At 37.7% G+C, this 24,063-nt stretch overlaps 1 protein-coding gene across 13 annotated transcripts in view; it reads right to left on the bottom strand.

Moving 5' to 3' along the window:
• Window positions 1-21,609: 21,609 nt before the first annotated feature.
• The window catches only part of CHL1 (cell adhesion molecule L1 like), a 201,534-nt gene continuing 199,080 nt past the window's right edge, over window positions 21,610-24,063 (bottom strand). For all 13 annotated transcript variants that reach the window (XM_058726201.1, XM_058726192.1, XM_058726197.1 and 10 more), the window contains one exon: window positions 21,610-22,967. In XM_058726201.1, coding sequence (XP_058582184.1) covers window positions 22,751-22,967 — 217 coding nt within the window. In that variant the 3' untranslated portion in view covers window positions 21,610-22,750. The remainder of the gene's footprint in view (window positions 22,968-24,063) is intronic.

Genomic DNA, 24,063 nt, shown 5'->3' on the forward strand with positions numbered 1-24,063 from the left:
TAAGGTCTACTTAATACTCAAGTCAGGGATGTTCAATATGTGTCATGAGTCATTAATTAAAACGATGTATGCGCCTGGAATGCCCATCTGCACCATGGTCAACATTGCTTACTAATCATAGAAGCCTTGATGTTCACATCAATGCCACCTATTTATCTCAAAGAGATCACCCTACTATAGGCTTCATTTGTCAATCTGAATTTTCACACCTGAAATCTATTTGCCTTCATAACCTTATATGACCATATTATTAGCTGTAGCTCAGATCTGAGACAGACACTGGTTTTAGTCTCCCACAGGGGTATAGGGATTTTTTGATAAGCATCACTTTGGACTCAAGACTTAGTAGACTGGTAATGTTTTAGGTGGGAGCAAGATCATTAGTGCGTTCAGGAACGTGACTTCATGTAACCATATTTCTGAGTCCCAGAAAGGGGCATAAGTTTAGGAAGGTATTGATCTCTTGAGCATAAAATTGTAGGAAAATAAAGGAAAGAGGAAAATAAGCTAAGTGAAATGAAGAGAAGGGAAAAAGAAGATGCAACCACCATTCATTGTTGCAAATAGAAGCTTCTGGAGAATGGTGGAAAACAGTAGGGGATTTTCTGCTATTCCTACTGAAGCTTGTTGGACTTATTTTTGGAATTAAGGACACTCTTCAGTGTTGCATTTGTAACTCAGCTGTCTTTTATTCTCTGAATAATCACAGGTGTTCAGTGAGTTTTGTACAATTCATTCTACATCTTTCCCTTAAGCTTGTTTATGTATCTATGACATGTAATGGCTTCCTACAAACCTTTTACCTAACATAATTATAAAATTGTGTGTTCACATTTTATAGAAATGTGATTTATCTACGTTTGAAATAGTGCGGTATAAACCATAAAAAAATGCCTTAATTTGTACACCTTTCTCTCCCCAAAAATTATGTTCAAATTTAATTTGATTTCATAGGTACCTATGTAAATTGTAAACTGTGTTCGCTTTTGTTAATTGTCACTACCTTCTTTAGCTGATAAATATAAAACCCATTTTATCAGGATCAGTATTGAATTAGGCAAGTTTTGAATTATATCAGGCCTTTAAGAATACCTTCTGACATAAAGTGGGGCCCCCTGAAAACCCGAGTGTATTAGATGGTGTTTCAGAATGTGAGTAACTAAAAATAGGGGAAGTATCTCAGGAAGTCTGAAAAACTATTAACTCTATAAAAACTCCTGAGCCCAGAGGAACTCAGATAATTATGAACACAGGCTCCATAGCAATGAGCAATCTTGTCCCTTATCTAACTACCTGGAAAAGCTAAAATATCACGGAAGGGAAGAAACTATGCTTTGTTGTTAATTGAACCAATAACCGAGTTTGTGTCTGTGGTTCTAGAACTGTTTACTCACTTAAAATACACTTGACAGCTGACACAGGATAATTGTTGGCAATTCCTAACAACAAAGACTCAATTATTCTAGCAAGACTTAATCTGTATTTTTCATTTCAGAGAAATTTATCAAATAATTTTACTGGTTATTATCTTGATAATGAGAACAAAAGAAATCAGTATAGTCGTGTCAAACTGTCCAGAATGTGAAAAGAGAGATTGTGAGTGATTATTTTATTCAGACTAAAGCTGTTTATTTCACAGTGTTTGGATATTGCTTTGGTTTTGATTTCCCTTCTCTAACCTTTGGATTCCTTTTCCATTCTTTCTTTCTTTTTTTCTTTTTAAGGTTATTTATTTACTCTTTGAGAGACTGTGTGAGCAGGGGAGGGGCAGAGAGAGAGAGGGAGAGAGAAAATCCAAAGCACTCTGTGCTTTCTTAACGCAGAGCCTGACTTAGGGATCGATTTCATGAACTTGAGATCATGATCTGAGTCAAAAATCAAGAGTTGAATGCTCAACCAACCAAGCTACCCAGGCGCTCTTCCATTTTTTTCTTTCTTGAGGAGAGACTTTCCCTTTAACCAAAAAATGTACAACACCTGATTGCCTAAAAGCTCTTCATTTTATTATTTTTTTGATGAGCTGCCTTTGTGTTTGGAATCTGACTTCTTAGCCTAGAGACCCATGTCACAACAGTGTCTCTAAAATCATACAGAGAAATCAAAATTTTTTATTAGAAAGCCAAAATGGGGGCACACGGGTGGCTTTGTCGGTTGAGCAGCAGTTTTTCAGCTCAGGTCATGATTTCACCATTGGTGAGTTCAAGCCCTGCACTGGGATCACTGTGTCAATGCACAGCCCACTTGGGATCCTCTGTCTCCCTCTCTCTCTGCCTCTTCCCTGCTCATGCTCTTTATCTCTCAAAAATAAATAAATAATAATAAAAAAAAAAAAGAAAGCCAAAATGATTGTTAGAGAGGTTGTTCAATATTGATCGCTCCCTACAATTTTCATCAAATGTGAATACAACTTTTTTATTTTCTAGACAGGCATATAAAGTGAAAATATTGGCAAAAGGCACAGATACATGATGTTGAGACTGTGTGTTGGGCTACTGGCTTTGAGTGGGCTAACTTTGTGGGTGCTAGGATACAAAATGAGAAGGGGTTTCATAACGCTTGCTAGGTGGTAATTTTATTCAAAGGCATTTTGTGGATGTCACGATTAAAATTTTGTATACAAACTTGCCATAAATAATTTAGCTTTTTCAATTATTCTAAGAAAAGCTAAACTAATAGTTATTCGTCTTTGATCCTCCACAATTTGCGTCGTGTTATGGACTGAATGTGCATGTCCCCTGAAAATCCCTATATTGAAACTCTAACCTGCAATATGACTGTATTTAGAGACAGGGTCTCTAAGAAGGTAATCAAGGTTACATGAGGTCATAACAGTGGGGCCCTTATTCTGTAAGATTGGTGTTTTTAAAGAGAGAGACATCAGAAAGCTTGCTGTCTCTCTTTCTCCACCATGTGTGGACAGAGTTAGAAGGCAGCCATCTACAAGCCAGGAAGAGAGTTCTCACCAGGAGCTGAATCAGCTGGGTCCTGAATATGGACTTCTCAGCCTCCAGAACCATGAGAAACACAGCTGTGTTGTTTAAGTCACTCTGTTGGATTTTTGTTAGAGCAGCCCAAGCCAACTAAGACCTACCCATTATCAAAAACCTTACACAGGGCTATTTTATAGCCAAGAGAGAAAGGCCTGCCACTCTCCCTCTGGATTAGGGCAGGCCTTTGGACTTAAAGAACTCTGGGTTACAAAATTGGCTGCAGGGGTGCCTGGGTGGCTCAGTTGGTTGTGAGACCTTACACTCAGGTCATGATCTCACAATTCATGGGTTCAAACCCTACATCGGGCTCTGGGCTGACAGCTCAGAGTCTGGAGCCTGCTTTGGATTCTGTGTCTCCCTCTCTCTGCCCCTGCCCTACTCTTACTCTGCCTGTCTCTCGACAATAAATAAAACATTAAAAATAAATAAATAAAAAACAAACAAAAACAAACAAAACAAAATTGGCTGTGAGACCTTGGGCTTCTCCAAGTGTAATTTTCCATCTTTGACAATAGTTCTTATAATAGTAACAGAAACTTAGTGAGGCTGTGAAGATTAAAGAAGAAAAACAGTGTTTTGCATGAAGAAATCAGTACATGAAAACAATTATTAGTATTGTATCCATCAACACTCAGAAGGGATGAGTAAACCCCTTAATATAGGTGAGTCCCCACGTTAATACTGTTTAAATGTAGCATTAAATAAAACCAGTAACTTGATGATTTCTGAAAATTAGTCTTAGATCTTTTCTAAAACAAAATAGCTCTTGATTCTATAATACAGATTGGCACTTAACAACATACAGACATTTAAGGTGACAGGCTGACTTTTACCTGAGCCCTGTGTCTGGAGACCAGCCAAGACCGAGAAATCCTCTCACCCTTTTTATGCTCTGGGGAAGGACTTACAGCAAAGAAACTCCTTTCCCCTGTGTAACTTAAGTAGCCTCATGGTACCCCCTGGTTTACCTATGCCAAGGCTGGACACCGACCCTCCACATTCCTGTTTTTTACCTCATTAATGATTAGCTGAATTGCTTTCTCTCCAAGGATCGTGTAACGAAGTATTTCTTGACCACATTTGGTTAATCTTCTTTCCTTCCTGAGGCCTCTGAGTTTTGTCCCACCAGTACTCAGGTGGCCTTCATTGGGCCCCTCTAGGGAATGGGCTATCATTAGGGCAAAACATTCTCCTCCCTCCTTACACCTCCCCCACACCAGGTGCTTCCCAGCCTGGTTCACTCCTCCTTCCAAAAGAAAAAGAAAAACCTCTTTTCCCTCAGCTCTGGAACTCTTGCTGATCTACATTCAGAAAATCTCTCCCTATTGCAGGGGTCTAATTCACCACTTGTAATGATCTTTTAGAATAGTCTCTTTTTACCTAAGTCCCGATTTATTTTTAATCTGACAAAGGAAATCTGAATGAACTAAAATTTGTCCAGGTCGTTTGGGAGTCTTAGATTAATTGGCTCGTCAGACTGTGATCGCCTCTTTCCCACTGACTGCCAGTGTTTTGGTCTCTGCTACTGAAATTGCAAATTGGTGGGTAAAATAAAGTAATATATGACGAAGCAGGGGAGTTTTAGCTTCCATTTAGAAAGATCTCCATCAGAATTTTTACTATCTAACCCAATTCCAAGTATGTCAATAAAGCTTCCTGTTATTCAGCATCATTTGCCGAGCTGAACACTGAGCTATTTTACCAAACAGTATTGTGGGGACTTAATAAGCTACATGAAACAATTTAAACCACCTTTACGCTAAAGACCAATGGATGTGATTAAATAGTCCCATTGTGTTCTGATGAAAGGTTTGCATATTAAAATGGTTGGGATTCTCTTTAGAGCAGTATGTTCTACTTGGAAATGAGTTGGGCTTGCATTTGTTGTCACCTGGGGAGAAATGTGGTTTACAGTCGTGTTGGTTTGTCCCCCAATTTCAGTTGGCTATTTCTCAGCACCTGAGTGATTTAGGGGCTTATTTGTGTCACCTGAAAATTGAAAACACATCCCTTGCTTTGCGTGGTTTTTGGGAGCATTGAACGTGGACAAAGCACTTAGCACAGTGCCTGGGACAGGCTTAATGAAGAAATAATATTATTATTAAAAAGTCACTTTATTCAGTTTTCTTCTGCCCTTGTACTCATTGGAACAAGGTTTCTCCGTGTTTCGATGAAAACTTAAGCAGTTCTAGGACATTTCTAGTCAGTTTAAAGAATTTCAAAGTGCTTGGCAGTTTAAGTTACAAAACACATCTTCAGTTTGGAAACGAGAATGTCTAGATTCAGATAATATTGATTTTAAAATAAGCAATGTAGGGGCCAAGGGCAGGCCGGCAAAAAAAGTCCCACTTCGGCAAATTGATTATTGTGAATGAAAAGTCACTCAAGAAAGCAGCCAGTGCAAAAAGAACACTCCGACCCCCTCCTTTGTCTCCAGAAAGCAGTAAATAAATCTCTGATGTGAAAGGTATAGTCCCTGTACCAGGAAGAGACATTCTAATTATCAAATATAAGGGATTCAGCACTGAAAAGGCTGCATAAAATAACTTTGTTACTTACTAATTTACTGCCCCAGTTCAGATTCTGGGTAGAATTCCTTACTAATTGAACCTCCCAAACATAAGTTTTCTTTGTCCTGTCAACTCCTCACAGATCTATTGTTCCTTTGTCTGCAAAGTATAAAAGCCGATGCCATGGTGATTTCTTTAGACCTCAACTTCATTATGGGGCCTCCAGGTACACTTAATTTAATTTTTTTCCTGTTCATCTGTCTCCTGTCAATTTAATTCTTATACCAGCTCGAAGAATTTTGAAGGATAGAGTAAGATTGTTCCTCCCCAACACCAACATATGGGATCTAGATGGATCCCATATGTGTGTGTGGAGTGTGTGTGAAATACCTCATTTCTCTGTCTCTTCATCTCTAAGTCTGGCAAGTGTTGCTGATTCTTCCTCTCCTGGAGGGTTTTGTTGGTTCTTTGGACACCCACTGCCTTTGATTGCTGAGCAACTCTCACCTCCAGCTCCACTGATTATAGCAAATAGATTCCACTTCTTTTGGTCATTTACTTCTGTCCTAGTTCCTTTAGAACCCAGAAGTTCACTGACAGCTTTTATATGCTGATGTTATTTCTCCTCCAGGAGAGTCTTCTTGGGCAAGATTTGACCAATACTGACTTTCCATCCCATGCTGCCGCTTACTCCCTCATGTCTCTCATGAAGGCCACAACGAACATTTGCCTATCTTGTGGCCTCAACAGAGTGGGAGTGCAACGTGATCCCAAAATAGGTTTCTTCCAGCTTACCTGCCCTAAATTATTCATCTCTCACTCTTTAGATCTTTCACATAGAATTTAGACTCTAGTCTCTTGTGTTTTTTCAAACTACCGTGACCTTTTCAATGTCTCTTTACGATTCTGTTGAAGTTATTTCCTCTAGAACCAAATGGTGAAGCACTTCCAGCCCTTCCCCATGAGGAAGAATGTTTGAGGTGGGACTCCAGGGATACAAAATACTCCACAATTCTTACCCTCAATGTTGGTGAACTGCTTCAGAGACGTCTAACTGGTCCTTTTTTTTTTTTTAAATATATATTTTGCAGAGAGAGAGAAAGTACACGAGGTAGGGTGCAATGAGAAACAATGAGAAATAAAATCCGAAGCAGACTCCAGGGTCTGATCTGTCAGCACAGAGCCCGATGCCAGGGCTCGAACTCATGAACCACAAGATCATGAACTGAGCTGAAGTTGGATGCTTAACCAACTGAGCTGCCCAGGTGCCCCTAACCGGTTCTTGACCACCGGTTTGCAAGTTCTATCAGATAGTCTCTTTTACAATACTCTTAGATGTCTGGCATCCAATAACTGGTAGATTTGAGTCTATTTTAATATCCTTTTCCATTATTATTGGTTTATTAAAGCTATTCAGGAAGTAAAAAGCCTACTTTATAGCAATACATAGGATGTTTGCACAATTAACATTAGCCCAGCGTCAGGAAGGATTCTGTCAGGTCATCTAGAGAACTCCCAAAAGGCCCAGAAGAGAAAGGAAATAAACAAAGAAATCATAAGGGTGAGTTTTAATGTTCAGCCTAAATTTCAGACCCACATCAGCCACATGGGCATAAGTGAAGTGGGTGGTACCAGCTTTACAGTGGACATTTTTTTTACTTTTAATTTTAGAGAGAGAGAGTGCAAGCAGAGTGAGAGAGAGAAAATCTTACTCAGGCTTCATGCTCAACAAGGAGTCTGACACAGGCCTCAAACCCATGACACTGGAACAATGACCTGAGCCGAAATCAAGAGTCAGCCGCTCAACTGACTGAGCCACCCATTTTAGCTTCCTTCTCAACATATATCCTTACTGATAGAACAAAAACCGTAGCAACTATTAGAATATGATTTATTAGCAAGCATTGCAGTAAACACTTTCATACTCATTATCTCATTTAATCCTGTGTCATTCAGAATGCCAAAAGAATTTAATAATCTGTCCAAGAATACATGATTAACAAACAGAGGTACTGAGTTGATGCCAGATCTATCTGGATCTATAACATGAGCCCTTAAACACTGTGCTGGTTGATGTTATTCCAGACCCTTTCTTAGGTTTTGTAGTAAACTTGTCCAAGGTCTGGTGTCTCTTTCGTGCCATGGACGCACTCCGAGTGTGAGGAGACAAACATGTCCTGAGAGTTTATTCAGTATTTCTTCTTTAGTTTGGCTGGAGAAGTATGAAGTCATTTACCAATGTAGGGATCAAAATTCTCCTTTAAGTTTTCCATATGGTCCACCAGGGATACAATCAAAATCCAAATCAGTAATTTGGTAACACATTCAAAAGGGACATGTTGTAAATATCAACAATAGAAAATAATTTTCTATTTCTTCTCTGGGGAGAAGCAGACAACCTACTGTTATCTAGAGTATTAGAGATCATGCAGTACATGGTTTTTAAATGCCCAAACTAAATAGATCTAAATTTATGGAGGGAAAGCACGCAAGCAGTACACTGAAGAGTTGGAGAGGAAATGACTGATTTTTACAATGTTCTGCATAATGTGAATAGAGATTCCGTGAATGAGCTCTAAGAACAAAATAAGAACAAAATAAGAACAAAATAATAACAAAAAAAGGCGCCTGGGTGGCTCAGTCAGTTAAGCATCTGACTGTTGATCTCAGTTCAGGCCATGATCTCATGGTTTGTGGATTTAAGCCTGGCGTCGGGCTCTGCATTGATGGGATTCTCTCTCCCTTTCTCTGTCTGCTTCTCTCTCTCTCTTTCTCCTTCAAAATAAATAAATAAACTTAAAGAAAAACAAGTCTGTGATACACTGGATTAAAAGGACTTGCATCCTATTACTTTCTCATTCTTTAACATACATTTTGATTCTCCGAGACGGGATATAGTTTATAGTGGATTCACACTCCTTTGATCACAGGCTTTTGTTCTCTCCATCCATCCACCCTTCAGAAGGAACACATATTACAGAGTGGGCTGCCAGGGCTCTAAGGAAGCTTCTTTGAGAAATGGTAATCTGGGTGGTCATAGGAAGGAAGCCACTGTCTAGTAAATCAATGTGAAGCGTGATTATTGGGAGAGGAATAGAATCAGAATTGCACAGGTCTTTCGGTCTAAAGAAAAGTCAAAACGGTTTTCTGGTGAGAAGGAAAGTGTCCAAGTCAGATGTTTCACCAGTAGGAACACTGCATAATGAGCTTTCACAGTCACCGTAACCATCTGATGTGTGTACCCTGAGACGGATGGCAAGACTTTGGCTTCTCTGAAATTTTTAAGTGATAAATGCTTATTTTTGGCACCAAAAGTCACGGTCTTTTTTAGATACTGATTTCCCAGCTGAAACAACTCATCATAATGATATGCACAGACTGTACACTACAGATAAACTTCCTTCTGCCATCTGTAAATGGAGCGTAAACAGTGGGAGGGCACTGTGGCTACAATATGCAGCTTCTTTTAGTAAAAACCAGAGAATAGCAGATGTTAGCAAGGAGAATGTTACAGTGCTTTCTCATTTATTATTTGACACCCCAAAGTGTTAAAGGAGTGATATTAATCTTATTTTGCATTAGAGAAACAGGAGACAAGCTCTTCTGGTTGGAGGAAGCTACCCATATGACTGTGGAAAATAGTGCAGTTATGATCCCTTTCACAGAAGTGGACTTTCCCGGATTCTCAGACTGACTTTACTCTTAGACCCTCCTTCCACATGACTGACACCAACAAAATAGTCACCCATCTAAGACTCATCTTGACAGCTCAGAGACCAAACAACCTTATGCCATGACCCTTATAAGGTAATTCTGAAATCACTTGGCCATTCCTGATCTTCGTGGATGACCCTACAATTTCAGCAAATGCTGCAACCATCAACTTTCAAATCTGTTAATTCTCCATGGAAATAGTTGCTGAGATTTCTTGAGAGCATGAATTATTTCCCACTGAATCAAAGGATTTCAACCCAAAGAATTACCTCCTGAAGAAGTTCTGTTTTAATCAGTAATAAAATAATCTTCAACAAATGTGACAAGAGGTTAATGTTAGTAATCTCAGATATTGTATAAATGGGTGTGTAGTATTCTTTGCTCTCTCTGGTATCTTTAATGACATTAGAAGTCTTTATTTTTACATACATATGGTACTTTTTAAATATAAATTACCTTTGCTAATGGGTCACAAGTAAATCTTAAGAGAAGCTAGCGGGGGAGGGGGGGGAGGGGAGGTATTTGAAACGCAGCCATGTGAATGGCCCAAGAGCAATGGCTGAAATGGCAGAGTCTGAATTCCTCTTGAGGCCCTACGCCTCAAAGGTCACCACGCCCTTCCACTGTGCCACAACATCTCCTTCAAAGGTTACGCTTTTGGGCGTTTATTTTTGGACCACCTTGAAAGGGGTGACTTTGAGGGGTTAAGAGGATAAGGGATTGCTATGAATTCTTCATGTCTCCACTGACGAGTTACTTTTTCCATGTGTGATGCTAACAGTACTACCTCACTTTATTGAATATTCACCTAAATGCCAGCACCACGTTAGAGGCATTTAATAACCATAGCCATAAAGATGGCTAAGGAGAGAGAGAGAGGGTTTTCTCAATTACAGTTGATGAAAATGAGTGACAGAGGCTTTGAGAGACTGGAACTCCCTCAAGGTCATTTAGTTATTTAGCTAGTGAGTGGTGAGGCCAGGAATTAGACCCAGGAATCTCTGACTCTTAAGAGCTATGATTGGTAACCACAAACCAGGGAAAGGCACATACACTGTGTACCTGCTGCCACTCCCTATTCCTATGTCCACGGCAGCCTTTGCTAATTGTGGCACTCTTCGTTGGCCTACCTCAGTGTGCCTTCCCTTCCGGACTGAAATGAGTTCCATTCCTTCATTAACTGTACGGACTTCACAGTTCACATTCTATAAGCCATTAAGACATACTTTGAGGAAAAAAATAGCTAATATTTTATCATTGATTATTATTATGCTGTCACTATCAATATCATGTAATGCCATATATACATATACGTAGGAAATGAATGATTCTTCATTTGGTACTGCAACCCATGTGACATGAGAGAGATGATCCCATACTTTGTTTGATATAGAATCTGCATTTTTAATTATTTAGGCAAGTGTCGTCACTGTGACTAGTTCCAAAGTATAAACAACATTTTAGGTACCATGTGTCTAACCATCTGCAGTATTCCAGCCTAATGTGTGTCCCAGTGAACTTGCCTATACAGGAGGGAGTTGTACAAGCAATTAGTTGCATTCTATGTATCTTCTGATCTCACCAAGACTGGCAGAGAAGGAAAAATTTTTGTAATCAAAAGAATAAAGAAAAATCTATACTTTTAATGGGTAGGATCATAAATGTTGTGACGATTCGCCCACAGTGACACAGACAGTATTAAAGGTCCTAAAGTCCTTGAAGAAGTTGAGATCTCCTGTGTTTCATTAGACTCTGAAAATCATCACTTAAACTGTAAAGATGTAGACCTACCCACTCAAGGGAAGCCCAGAAGTGGGCCACTAGGAGAATTCCATCCTCTACCACTTGTTTCTGTTATAATGACTCCCAGGTAGTTATCTGAGAAAGGCTGCGGGCAATGAAGATCTTTGACATAATGATTTCAATTGGAGTACAAGAGTCTCCCGTGGTTTTGCTTTTCCAGGTTTCAGTCACTGGCAAATCCTCCTTCCGAGGTATCATCCAAAGGTCAGGAGTAGCCTCATGCTACATCACAATGCCTACCTCCATTCACCTCACTTCACCTCATCACATAGGTGTTTGATCACCTCAGATTATTACAGGAAGAAGACAGGTATTACGGTATAATAAGGTGTTGTAAGAAAGAGATAGAAATAGAAGAAAGAGCACCTAACTCTCATTACAGTATATCGTCATCATTCTATTTTATTATTAGTTATTGTTGTCAATCTCTTACTGTGCCTAATTTATAAATTAAACTTTATTATAGGTGTGTATAGGAAAAAACCACAGTATATATAGGGTTTGGTACCGTTTGCAGTTTCAGGCACCCGCTTGATCGTGCTGGAACATATCCCCTGTGGATCAGGAGGGGGCTGTACTGGGGAGTGGCTGGTAGAGTAGTTTTACTTTGAGCAGTGGAGTAGAAAGATGTGTGACTTCTGGTGGGGTTAAAGACAGCAGTTCGACCGAAAAAGAGTCTTCCTGTAACTTACAGAACAGATAGTGGTTAAGATGTTAAAATATTTTATAAATAGCCATAACATAAATTATGAGGGATTCATATTTTGGTAACCAGTTATGGAAGGCTCCATTTTAACAACCACAGACATTATCTTAACTTGCTTTCACACATGACAATCATCATATCTTACAAGCATTTGTATTTGTTTTACAGTGTCCATCAACCACTTCGTAAGAGACCGTTTTGTACCTTGATATTTTTAGTTCTGATTTTCTCATTCCTTCCCACAAACCTGAAAGTTAGCTATTTTTACAGACGAGAAAACTGCATTTTGAGAGGCTTGCTAGGTCAGACAACTAGAAAGTGGGGGAGCCAGCCTTTGGAATCTGAAATACTGGATGCACATGTACCTAAAAAAAGCAGAGGCTACCTTTTGGCTTTCATCACTACAGATAAGCAATCTGACCTTTGGTACATCCCTTTCGCTGGGCTCATTCTATAAAATAATGATATTAAACAAGATATCCTATTTTTTTCCTATGAAGGGATTTTAATTCAAACAGCGACAGCACCAACATAAAAATGTGTTACAGAGGCTTTTAATATAGAGAGATATATAGATATATGGATGTAAATACAAGATAGGGAAATTTGCTGTATCATGCACTTTACCATGCCGTATAACTAGAGCAGTGCTGTTGAGAAACTTGTTTTTAGGCATCAGTTTCTCCTTTTATCAAATGTGGGATTAACTAGATCACCTAAGGATGACCTAAGAATGGTGATCACCTAAGGCTTGACTAGATCACCTAGATCAACCTAAGGATGGTGAATAAACGGGGCTTCAGAGGATTCCCAGAGCCCCTCTTTTAAATGCCAAACTGTGCATATGAGCAGCTTTGAGAATCTGATTAAAATTATTACGGATTTTTCCCAGAAAACACACATGTGTACATAGATGCACCATTTCTATATATGCCAGAGTAATGACTCCTGATTATGAACTCTAGAGGTTTCCATTATGACATTCTGTCACTATATAATGTTATTTTTATAACAGGCTTTATTTCAAAATGACCTTTTTTAAACTTTGCATTATATTGATATTTTCCCCTTACAGTTTAATATATATTGTAGGAAAATTCAGTATTCTTAATTATATTCCTAGAGTATATTTGGGGGCTTTGTATACATTATGGTACATATTGCCAAATTGCTTTATTTTATTTTTTTACCAGTTGGTGTTTCCACCAGGAGTTATAAACATTTTATCACTTCCCTGGCCAACCCTAAACATTCTGATCATTCTTGACCTTTGTCACTTCTAGGAGGACTAATAGTGTTCTGTTTGTTTAAATTTTAATTTTACTACTTTGTGACTGCACTGGGTTCACATGTTTCAGATTTGAATCTGCCACAGCTACGACATAAGTTGTACATTTTTCTAACATCACGGAAAACCCAGAGAATGAGGAATATTCCCCCCGTGAGAAGCTACAGTTTCAGGCACAAGTACTAATATAGCTTTTCTCTCTGGAGAACACAGTTCTATATTGGTACATCATTCTGCATGGTAATCTGCATGTTTTGTTTCTCTTCCCATACACTAGGTGTCTCCATTAACACGAAAACATCCTCCAGATTTGTGAAACAGAGAAGCTTGGAGAATCCTGTGAAGTAGGATAATTTAGAAGGGGTTTGCATTATTAATCTCTTGGAGGTATGCGCTTCAAGAGCTGCTGAGAGTTAAAGAAATAGCAGATGGAGTGGGGTAAGAACTGAGTAAGCGTCATGCAGGATTTAACAAAGTTCTGTGTTGCTTATCCCAGTGCAGAGGGACTTTCTGCTCAGACTGGGAGAGAACCATGAGCAAATGTGAGATTGCTCTGTCACAGAACCAAAATGGATGCTGAAGCAATTTTCCAACCATTTTATAGCTTCTCAGAGTCCATCAACATGAGCTGTTTCATTTGCTTAATTAAAAAAAAAATCTAATACAACAGGAGTTGAACAATTTTTCCTAGACCAGCATTTCTTGGGGTAAAAAATAACACATCTGTCAGATATTACAAAACATTGAATATATATATTACTTGTGGATTTTAGCCCATAAATCATGAAGGGAATATGCTATTACTTTTCATAGTAAAAGTCAATTTGCTACGTCTATGAAAAGAATATCCAGAAAGCTGATGGAACATGATTTCATTCTTTCTGAATTTTTCTCAAGTTTAACTGATTCTTTTTTTTTTTTTAAGTTTATTTATTTGGGGAGAGGGAGGGGCAGAAAGAGAGGGAGAGAGAGAAAATCCCAAGCAGGCTGAACACTATCAGTGCAGAGCACGTCACGGGGCTCGATCTCAAGAACCATGAGATCACGATTTGAACCCAAGTCAATAGCCGGACACTTAAGAGAATGAGCCACTCAGGCCCCCCTAACTGTTTTCAAATCTATGCATTGTTGTAGGTCAGTGGTTCTCAAGGTGCCATCTCCAAACCAGCAAGGGAAATAGCACATCTGGGAGCTCTGGGCCAAACCCTAAATCTACAGAACCACGAACTCCAGGGATGGACTCTAGCACTCAGGTTTTAACAAGCCCTTCAGGTGATGCTGATGCTGCTGAAGCTTGGGACTATTAATTTGAAAGGTGCCAGTTATATACGGGTATTATTTAGCTTTTAGGTACGGAAGTGAAAGTTCAAGTTGACTTTGATATAAATGCTTCATTTGGTTATGTGTCAACTCAGATTTCACCTAGTGACCTTTCTTGACAAAATCGTTTATTTCAAATGACAACCTATTCTTTACTGCAGAATTATCAACGTGACTATAACTACACCTTCTCAGTTAACAGTTTTATAAAAGTATTTAATTACTACATCATAATGTGCAATTAGCACTTTTCACAGAGCTGAGTTATTTGCATATTTGAATTCATCTTTAAAACAGTCCCATGATATGGCTACTACTATTAATATTTAGCTACACATAAAGTCATCAGAAATTATTTTATCATTCATTGTACCTGAGTTATTCATATATTAAAGAACTGTGAAGTATCAAATTTGTTTTGAAATAATATAAATCATTCAGCAATCACTTTTATCTGTTTCTACCAGAAAGAAAAATGTTAAACTAAGAAACTAATTTTTTTAATGTCCTAAGTATTATAATTTATCACACTTTAAGATTTGAAAAATGCCAATCCCTTCAAAATTAGAAGACTTGTGTAATTCACAAAACTTGAATTAATGAAGGCCAATAATAATTATAATGAAACCACAATTTAGAAGTGAAGGATGGAGTGTAAAATCCCTAAGTAATCCACACATAATACATGCTTAAATCTTGAAAAGTGCCAAGATAAAAAAAATGCCTTGAGGAAAGGGTGCTTGCTGTATGCATTTTATATTACTTTGAAACACTTCCATCTAGTGGTTGAGTCTTTTAATTACATATTTCATTAGAGCAGAATTATTGTAAGATGTTTCCACTGTTTAACTCATCAAAAAAGCATGTTTTTTTAAAAAATTAATTTTAAAACACAGCTAACTTTCATACTCTAAGTAGGAATTTATGGTTCATAATATAACATTATCTCTGTGGAATTACAAACATACATTATAAACATTTTAATTATCATAATTACTCACTATATATTGTATTGCAGTTAACTTCTTTGTATGTAACTTGTTGATGTTTACCCAAAAGGAAATTTGTACTAATTCTTGTGACTGGAATTACTGAGTTAATTATTGAGTTACATGACTGTTTTAACAAAACATTAAAAACTTCCTTTCCTGAAAGAAGAAGAAATGAGGGCTTAGCGTCAGCTTAAAAAATTTTTTTTTTTCTTCTGTGGTAAGACCTGGACTGAAGTTTTTTGTTCTTGAGTTTATGGACATAACATTCTATTAGTTTTGGGTATACAACATAATGATTTGATGTTTCTATATATTTCAAAATCATCAGCCCAGTAACTCTAGTATATTCTAAATGTTTTTAAAATGTAAAGCTCAGGGCACTATGTTTTGATAAGCAGATTAGTTATTTTCCCTTATTATTATTATTATTTGTTGCATTGTCTCCCATTTGGTGCCTTAGCTCACTCATTCACCGAACAAATATTTGTTGGGATCTGTTATAGGCTGGGGCCCATTCTGGGTATCACAGCAGTGAACAAGACCGGCAAAGTTGCTGTTCTCATGGAGCTTACATCGTAGTGGGAGTAGGAATGGAAAAAAAAATCACACAAGAATATAAATTAATACAGTAATGATTGATATAAAGGAATAACATAAACACCACCTGACTACTTTACAGTTGATAATCACAGACATCTTCCCTGAAGAAGTGACATTTAAACAGAACGGAAACCAGTTTATAGGAAATTCAGGAGAACATTCCAGACAGAAAGAACCGCAACTGCAAATGTCTTTAGGCACATAAATGAATTTTAGTGGGCTCTAGAAACACAGAGATGGGCAGAACGATCAAAGCACAACTTTGGGGGGAACGCTGTATGAGATAAAATTGGTAAGGCAGCAGGAGCTACCTCATAGATGGTCACAGGGCTAGGAATTAGGGGTTTTGGCTACATTCATTGAGTAACCATTAGCATACTCTGGTTTATAGGTTACTAAGTTCCCTGTGATTTTTTTTTTTTCAACGTTTTTTATTTATTTTTTGGGACAGAGAGAGACAGAGCATGAAAGGGGGAGGGGCAGAGAGAGAGGGAGACACAGAATCGGAAACAGGCTCCAGGCTCCGAGCCATCAGCCCAGAGCCTGACGCGGGGCTCGAACTCACGGACCGCGAGATCGTGACCTGGCTGAAGTCGGACGCTTAACCGACTGCGCCACCCAGGCGCCCCTCCCTGTGATTGTTTTATACATTGGAGAGGAGAGCAAAAAAAGAGAATACAAATGCATTTAAATATATATTTTGGAGTTAGAACTGATAGGAGGTGATGTAGGACAATGAGGGAAGGAATGTACCCCAAAATGATCCTAAGTGCTTTGGCTTAAGTAACTGAGTGGATAGTGGGTCATTTATTAAGATGAAGACACTGGGTAAGAATTGCTTAGGGGTAGCAATGGAGACTTCTTTCTAGACTATCTAGACTAGAATCTTCTCAAATGCATTCATTATTTGGAATTATTTGTGACTCTCATTCTTTAACACATATTTGATAAATGTTCACCAGAAGCCAGACACTATGCTAGATGGCTGGTATTTCCAGTAAAATTGACCATCTATCTCCTGCCTCTACAGAACTTTTACGCTAATTGAAGAAATAAAGACAGTAATCAAATAGTCATAGCAAAAAGTGAACTTGCAACTGTGTAGCACAAAAAATGAGAGGTATATAAAATTATGATAGGCTAAGATAGTGATTTGACCTACTTGTGGAAGACTTAGAAGATTTCCCTAAAGAAACATTAAGCTTGATACTAAATCAGGGATTCTGTGAAGAAGAAGTAAGAAACTTAAGAGATGCAAAACAGGAAGGAATTTGCCAAATACTTGGAGCTGATAAAAGGCAGAGTCAGCCTGGATTCCTTACTAACAGAACCTGCAGCAATCAGTATACAGGCTACTAATTTATTAGGGAGTACAATCCTCATAAGTTAGCATTAGGCACGAAGAAAAGAGAGAGTGAGGCAAAGAGGAAGAAGCAACAGAAGGTACATTATTGGAACGGCCACTGTTAAAATTCAAATGATTGCTCTAACCCACAGGACCATCCAGTATGAGGGAGTGGGGAGGGGCCACGAGAGAAGGTTGGAATTTAGCCACCCTCCCTTCTTTCACTGAATAAACATTTGCTCCATGGGGTATTAATTCCTCCATGTTTCCACACTGAGCACCAATAGGCACCAGGCAGGGTGTCATAGTACCTCATGCCAAAGTGTCAAGGGACAAGCCCCTCCCCCCCCCCCCCCCCCCAGCAAGAGGTGCATCATGGGCACTTCTGTTAATTACCTTATGCAATTAGTCTGTTGTAGTCACTTGGAGCAGCTCATGCTACAAGTGGCTGGTACTATACGGACTAGGTCTGGAGAATCTGAGGTATTTGATATATTCATTATGTCAGAAATGGAGAGAGGAAGGAGAGAATGGTGAATGATGGGAGTGGGGCTTAGTAGGCATCTGACCATGCAGAATGCTGAAGACTTACTAAAGATTTTTGTCATTATCTTAAGAACTGGAAAGTCATTTTGGGGAGTCATCATAGGGAAACAGCATGAATAGATATGCACTTCAAGTATTATGCTCTCTGTATTCTGATCAAAAGTTTGTGGAGAGGAAGGCAATGCACACAGACCAGTTAGTATAAAAGTGGCTCAGCCGAATGATCACAGTACAGAGCAGTGAGTAGATCCAGGAAATACATAAGCCATAGTATCAACAGGATTTTGTCATGGATTGAGCACGGGGAAAGGGAGAAAGCTTGGTAAGGATAGGTTTATGGCTTAAGTACTGCTGAAAATCATTGCATTGTATGCACAGTTGAGGGGTGTTGGATAGGTTTGGAAGGGGAAGGTTACTCACTTTTGAAACACTGAGTTTGAAGTAGCCTTCAAACATTAGGAAAAGAAATGTCAAGCAGGAAGTCATAAATAGAAAGCCTCAGATAAATGGACAATCCTAGGCTAAAAATACCTTGAGGTCATGTGTCTGCACACGACAATCAAAGCCTGATGGGTAAGATAGATTAGAGAAATAACAGAAACCTAACACTGACTCTTCACAGAACTCCAGAGTCCAACAAGTTTGGATGCCATGTTTTCCTCTTGGCAGAACTGTAAGGCAGCAAATTTATCAATTTATTTCAATTACTGCTTTTTAGGCTACACACATTCAGTTGCTTTATATGTATAATGTTGTTTTCCCCTGTTGTACATTTTGATCATGTATCTTAAAACCAAGAAGTTTCTAAACACGATCACCAGGGCAATATTAAACTCAAACTTACCCTTCTTCAGCATTTCTAAGATAAATGGTGGAGTGAGAGATAAAAGAATACATCCTGGAATAAGGATTCTGAGCCTGGGTTTTACAGTCAAACAGCACCGGGTTTAATTTCCACCTCGAGCCCATCCTGGTTATACTCACCACATTATTTTAACCATGTTGTGCCTTAATTCTACAAACAGAAGATTCTTTTAGAGGTTAAATGTGATAATGTATGTAACATGTTTAGCACACGTAAAACACTTTTCAAACATCACACTTTCCAGTAGATTGTCTGGGTGTCCCAATTACTCGCTAGCCTTATTTGAAAGTGTAGTATATTGGACATTTTCTTGAGTATTGACATGTCTACACTGTTCTAAAAACAATCAAATGAATATACACATTCATCTTAATTTCACATTTATCAGTAAGTGCAGAATTATTGGCCTATTACATTTTGTAGATGTTGTTATTATATGGCCTATTTGTATGTATAGTCCTTCAAATCAAAATGCTTTTATTTATATGTCATTTATACTTAATCAATTTATACTTCATTCTGGGATCACAGGCAACTGAAGCAAGATTGATATGTAAACTCTGATTCTTCTTATCTGGACAGAAAAGTATACAAACATTTTTAGAGTACATGAAGTTGAACTTTTATTTGGAAAGTTGAATTTCTTGTATAATGAAAATATTTTTAAACCATACATATTCATAAGCATAATACAAACACCACCTACGATACAAACACATTTTAATAAAGTTCTACTATGAATATTAATCTAAGCCAAAAAAAAAGTAATCAGGTAAACTAGTTCTACATACCTTTCATCTCTTTTGATGATGTAATCAAACAATTTAAGACACAAAACAAATTAAGCTTTGGCTCAACCCTACTTATTTCACTATGGGAACACTAGGATATGTACTACCACAGATTACAAACCCAGTCCCTTTATAATCAATTTAAAATTGTTACAAGAATCATATCTTAATGGCATGTAAACATATTTAGGGTTTCAATTGGCAATTATGTTTTAAATGCTTAGAAAAACACACCAACATTTCTCATTATCGTTCTCTCTCTATCTCATCTCTTCCATGAATATAAAATAGGAAAAAATATTATTTGAGACTTCCAGCATAATTTCATTGTGCTTTACACTTTTATAAACATGGGTACATCTAAAATATCAGATGCCTTTACACCAATAGAATAATCCACCAAATTCACATTTTCTTATAAATACACATGCAAAATTAGTGAAAAACACTTTTGTATAGCAAAGACCCTGCTTACTTGTTTTCTGATTAATAATTTTTGATGGCATGTGCAAATCATACTGCTCACTGAACAGTAGATTTTACTTCCTGTAGATTTGTTTTTCTATAAAAATATATTTATGTGCTCACAGGAAAAAAGTTGAGTTGGTATGTGTGGGGTGACTTTTGATACATCATTGGATTAACGGTTTGTTGATGAAGTTACAAGGCATCTTAGCTTTTATCGTTTTCAAATTTTTCTTCATAAAAAAGAACACCCTGTGACAAAGGTAAGGTAACTGAGATAATCATTAGCACTTGATAGTTGAGACAGCATGAAGCAAAGGGGTCAAGCAACGTGCCTAAGGTTTATGTACAAGATCAGCGCTGGAACCAGGAAGAGAACTTGGATTTTTCCAACCCTTGGACAGTTCTCTAGGAACTCATCCCCACCAACAATCCTTGAGATTATATACAATCTATTACATTAAAATAATATTGACAGTTAACAGAGAAAGTTAGTTATGAACCAATTCTTCTGCACTGAAGATTCCTAGTAGAAGCCAAATGGTATTAAGAAAACGTATAAAAAAATAACAGCAAAAGGCAGTCATAACATAATCTCAGGCTTCGTATCTGTAAGTAAGTTTTGGTCTTTGAGAAAAATAGGAGCAGGAACATCCCTGTTACTCATACTGCTAAAGGGAAACACTGAGGTCTAGGAAGATCAAACACTTCAGTATTTGTGTTAACTTCTAATTTAAAGATTATCAAATTTAAAAGAAATCTACTTCTAATGCTTTCTGGAGAGTATTTCCAACCTGCATGATTCTCTTAAAACCGTTTGGGCTGATGACAAAGAAAAGGAACCAGAATAACAGCAGAACTAAACGCAAAAGTCCCAATCTTGGCCTTATCAGTGGCTGAGTACGAGAAATTCCTCCCAGGTATGTCAAAACATGAGGATTCTTCCTCCAGAAAATGCTTTAGAAATCTGATGGGGATGAAACTCAAGGTGCACTAATGGAAGTGTGAACCCTCACACACATGGAGGACCAAGACTCCCTCTCCTTTGGAAACTCTGACTTCTGGGAGTTTGGTCAAATCCCGAGCCCATGACACATTGTTTCAACTAAGACATTCTTTTGCTGCCTATGCATTTTGGAGGACACACAAGGTAAAAAAAAAATGACCATTAGATACTCCATGTGGATTACTGCACTGACCACTATAAACATCCCTAATTTCGGTCCACCAGAAATACAGCGGGCTGCATAAATCAAAGTCAAGATTTCACAATGTAGGGCTATAGCTACAGTTCAAAAAATAAAGGAAAATCTGTGAGTCACTTTCACTTAAACATAATTAAGAATTTCATGGTAGGGTTAAAAAATATTTCCATAAAGTGAGAAGTTGAACACCAGATTTTACTGGCACACATGCACAGTCCTTCATAATATTTTTAAACCATTTCCATGTACAATTTTAGAAGGACTAGTGGTCCACATGCCAGAAAATGAATTCCCTGAATTTGTGCTGACTTTGACAGAGGAACAGAGATCCCACCTCAAGGATGTTTAAAATGTGAAAAGCAAACCTCTATATAGAAATATCTACTGTAAACAGTTTTTCTTTGGGGGGCTGGGGTAGGAATATACTCAACAATAAAAACTTATTTTGAAAAATATGAAAACATTTCCCTCAATATTTATATGATATTTTATTTTGAGACTGTAGGAAAAAGCAATATAAGAACAAAACCCAAATGCTTTATACAAAGTCTTCAGTTTTGGAACCTCACGTTGTTGGTTGTAGCTGTGGAATGATGCAAAATGTTATCTTACTATATACTTTAGCTGTACAAACATGCCTGTTAATGTTCTTTTTCTCACTTCAAAATAAAACACATCTGTATTTTTAATTGTGTAAATATTAACATAATATGTACAATGCATTCATGAAATAGATGCAAACATACCATTATATAAACATAGAAAAAAGGTCAAAGCAGTCAATTTAGAAATGAAGATGTTAAATAGATATAGCTAGGAGACGCCAGCAGCCCGGAAACCTTGGCCTGTTCTTTCATAAGATAACCTTCTGACCACCACTTCCTTTTCAGCTGAATTTAGTCCAAGAAAAGAACAAAAAACAAAGATGGTTCTAGATGTCATAAGTGATATACCCAAAAAATTCGTGTTGAAACTGAAAAAATTAGAATTCTGTTTAAACATGAGCATCTCTGGGCAAACGGTTAGGCGCTCAATAAATACGACTTGATTGTTTACCTAGGACTCCTGCTACAAAAAATTTAAATAATAGATTTAGACTGTATATATTCAATGAACCATTTTAATAAGACATTCATATTCCTCTTTACATTTTAAATAACCAGTTTGCTTCCCATCTTTTTACCTGCCGTGAAGCAAAGTCACTAAGACAGTTCTCAGAGACTGAATACAAATGTGCACACAGAGGAAAAACCACAAGGTAGCAACAACAATGCAAACACAGTGACCAGTAAAACCAGGCAAAAATGGAGTACACTGAATGGATACTTTGGATTCAGTTGAGGTGAATCTAAGTACAGGATTTGTTTTGTGTTCTGAATTTTCAGCACCTGAAAAACAAAACAAAACAAAACAAACAATACAGGCCTGGAGTGCTTGATAGTTTACTTTTTCAAGGCAGTGCTATTTTCTCGACATGACTGCGAGATGTTCAAATTCTGGATGAAATCTTAAGCCAATACGTTTCTATTCCTATGTGAAAGTTCTTGCTCCCTTGAACAGATAAATATGGAAAGTTGATACGAAACCACCGATTTGTACATGTGGTACATTTACGCCCGGAGTGGAAATGTCGCTGTGGAACTGCCATTGCTTTCAACAGATCCTTTCTCCTTAGATCCAGCGTAAGCGCCAATGAAGGATCCATCTTCACTGAACAGACCATGATCTCCTTCTCCATACTGGACTAAGCTGTCAGCACTTTCTGTGGCCTGCATATCCCTGTTAAGCGATCGAAGGCTTCCTTTGAGAGGTTTTTCATCACTGTCGCTACAAAATAAAAGACCATTCAGCAAAATCTAATATAAGATATTCACATAAAGCAAAACTCGTGCATATGTGCTAATATGTCTTACAATTTTCAAAACATTCACATCAACATTGCGGACACACAAACCCTAAATGGCCCTTTCTCAAATAAATGTTTAAAAAGTCATAACCTATTTGGGTCATTCTGAGGAACTGAGAAAGCATTTTCTATTATCCACAACACTTCTGTTTCCCTTTAAAAATGGGAGTTTTGAGACAGTCAGACATTCAATCTGTTGACATATATAGACGATAATGTTATTCCCTTTGATTTCATGAACTTTTCGAACTCCCAGTCATCAAATCTTGATCTCTCGTGTTTACCTTTTATTCTGTATCCTTCCAAAATTTTCTCTTTTACTTGGGTTAATCAATCAAAGTCTGTTTCTGGTAACCAGAGAACTTTCTTTAATACAGTTGATAAATTCAAGTTGGTTGAAATTTTTTTTCTTTTACATGGCTGGCACTTTTAGAACATAAACACTTATAGTATCCTAAATTTATTACTAAAATGTCTATAAATGTCCATAAAAATGATACAGTATTCTAAATTTCTGGATCAAGATCTTGTTTAAGTACTCACTACTATCACACTACAATGCTGGATACTAAGTTAAATGATCTTATAAAATTTTAAAAAGGAAGAATTTGGAAAAAACTCTATAATTAGAATATGATTAGCACTTTATAATTTTTGGCAATCAGTGTTGTTCATCAGATAGGTCCATCTCTCGGCTGTCTTAGAGCAGGGCAAGGTGGCACCTTCCTGACCTTTCTGAGTTATACATTTCCATGTGACTTGCTTTCACCCAAGAAGAGTGAGCAAAGGCGGCATGTGTCACTTCAGAGCCGGCGCTCAGTTTGTTGTGTTCTATTTCCACTGCTGTGGTGATCCTGGATGCTCATCTACCAGGCAGTGCTCCTAAATGATCAAGATGACCAGAGCCAAATGTGTTGGACACACAACTTGAGAAAGAAAATGAGAATTACCCAGGCTATCCTGACTCATACAGTAATTGGCTCCAGAATCAGGATGCTTATAGTCACAAAACAAAAA

This window comes from Neofelis nebulosa, chromosome 4 (genome assembly GCF_028018385.1).
Source record: "Neofelis nebulosa isolate mNeoNeb1 chromosome 4, mNeoNeb1.pri, whole genome shotgun sequence".
Classification (NCBI taxonomy): domain Eukaryota; kingdom Metazoa; phylum Chordata; class Mammalia; order Carnivora; family Felidae; genus Neofelis; species Neofelis nebulosa.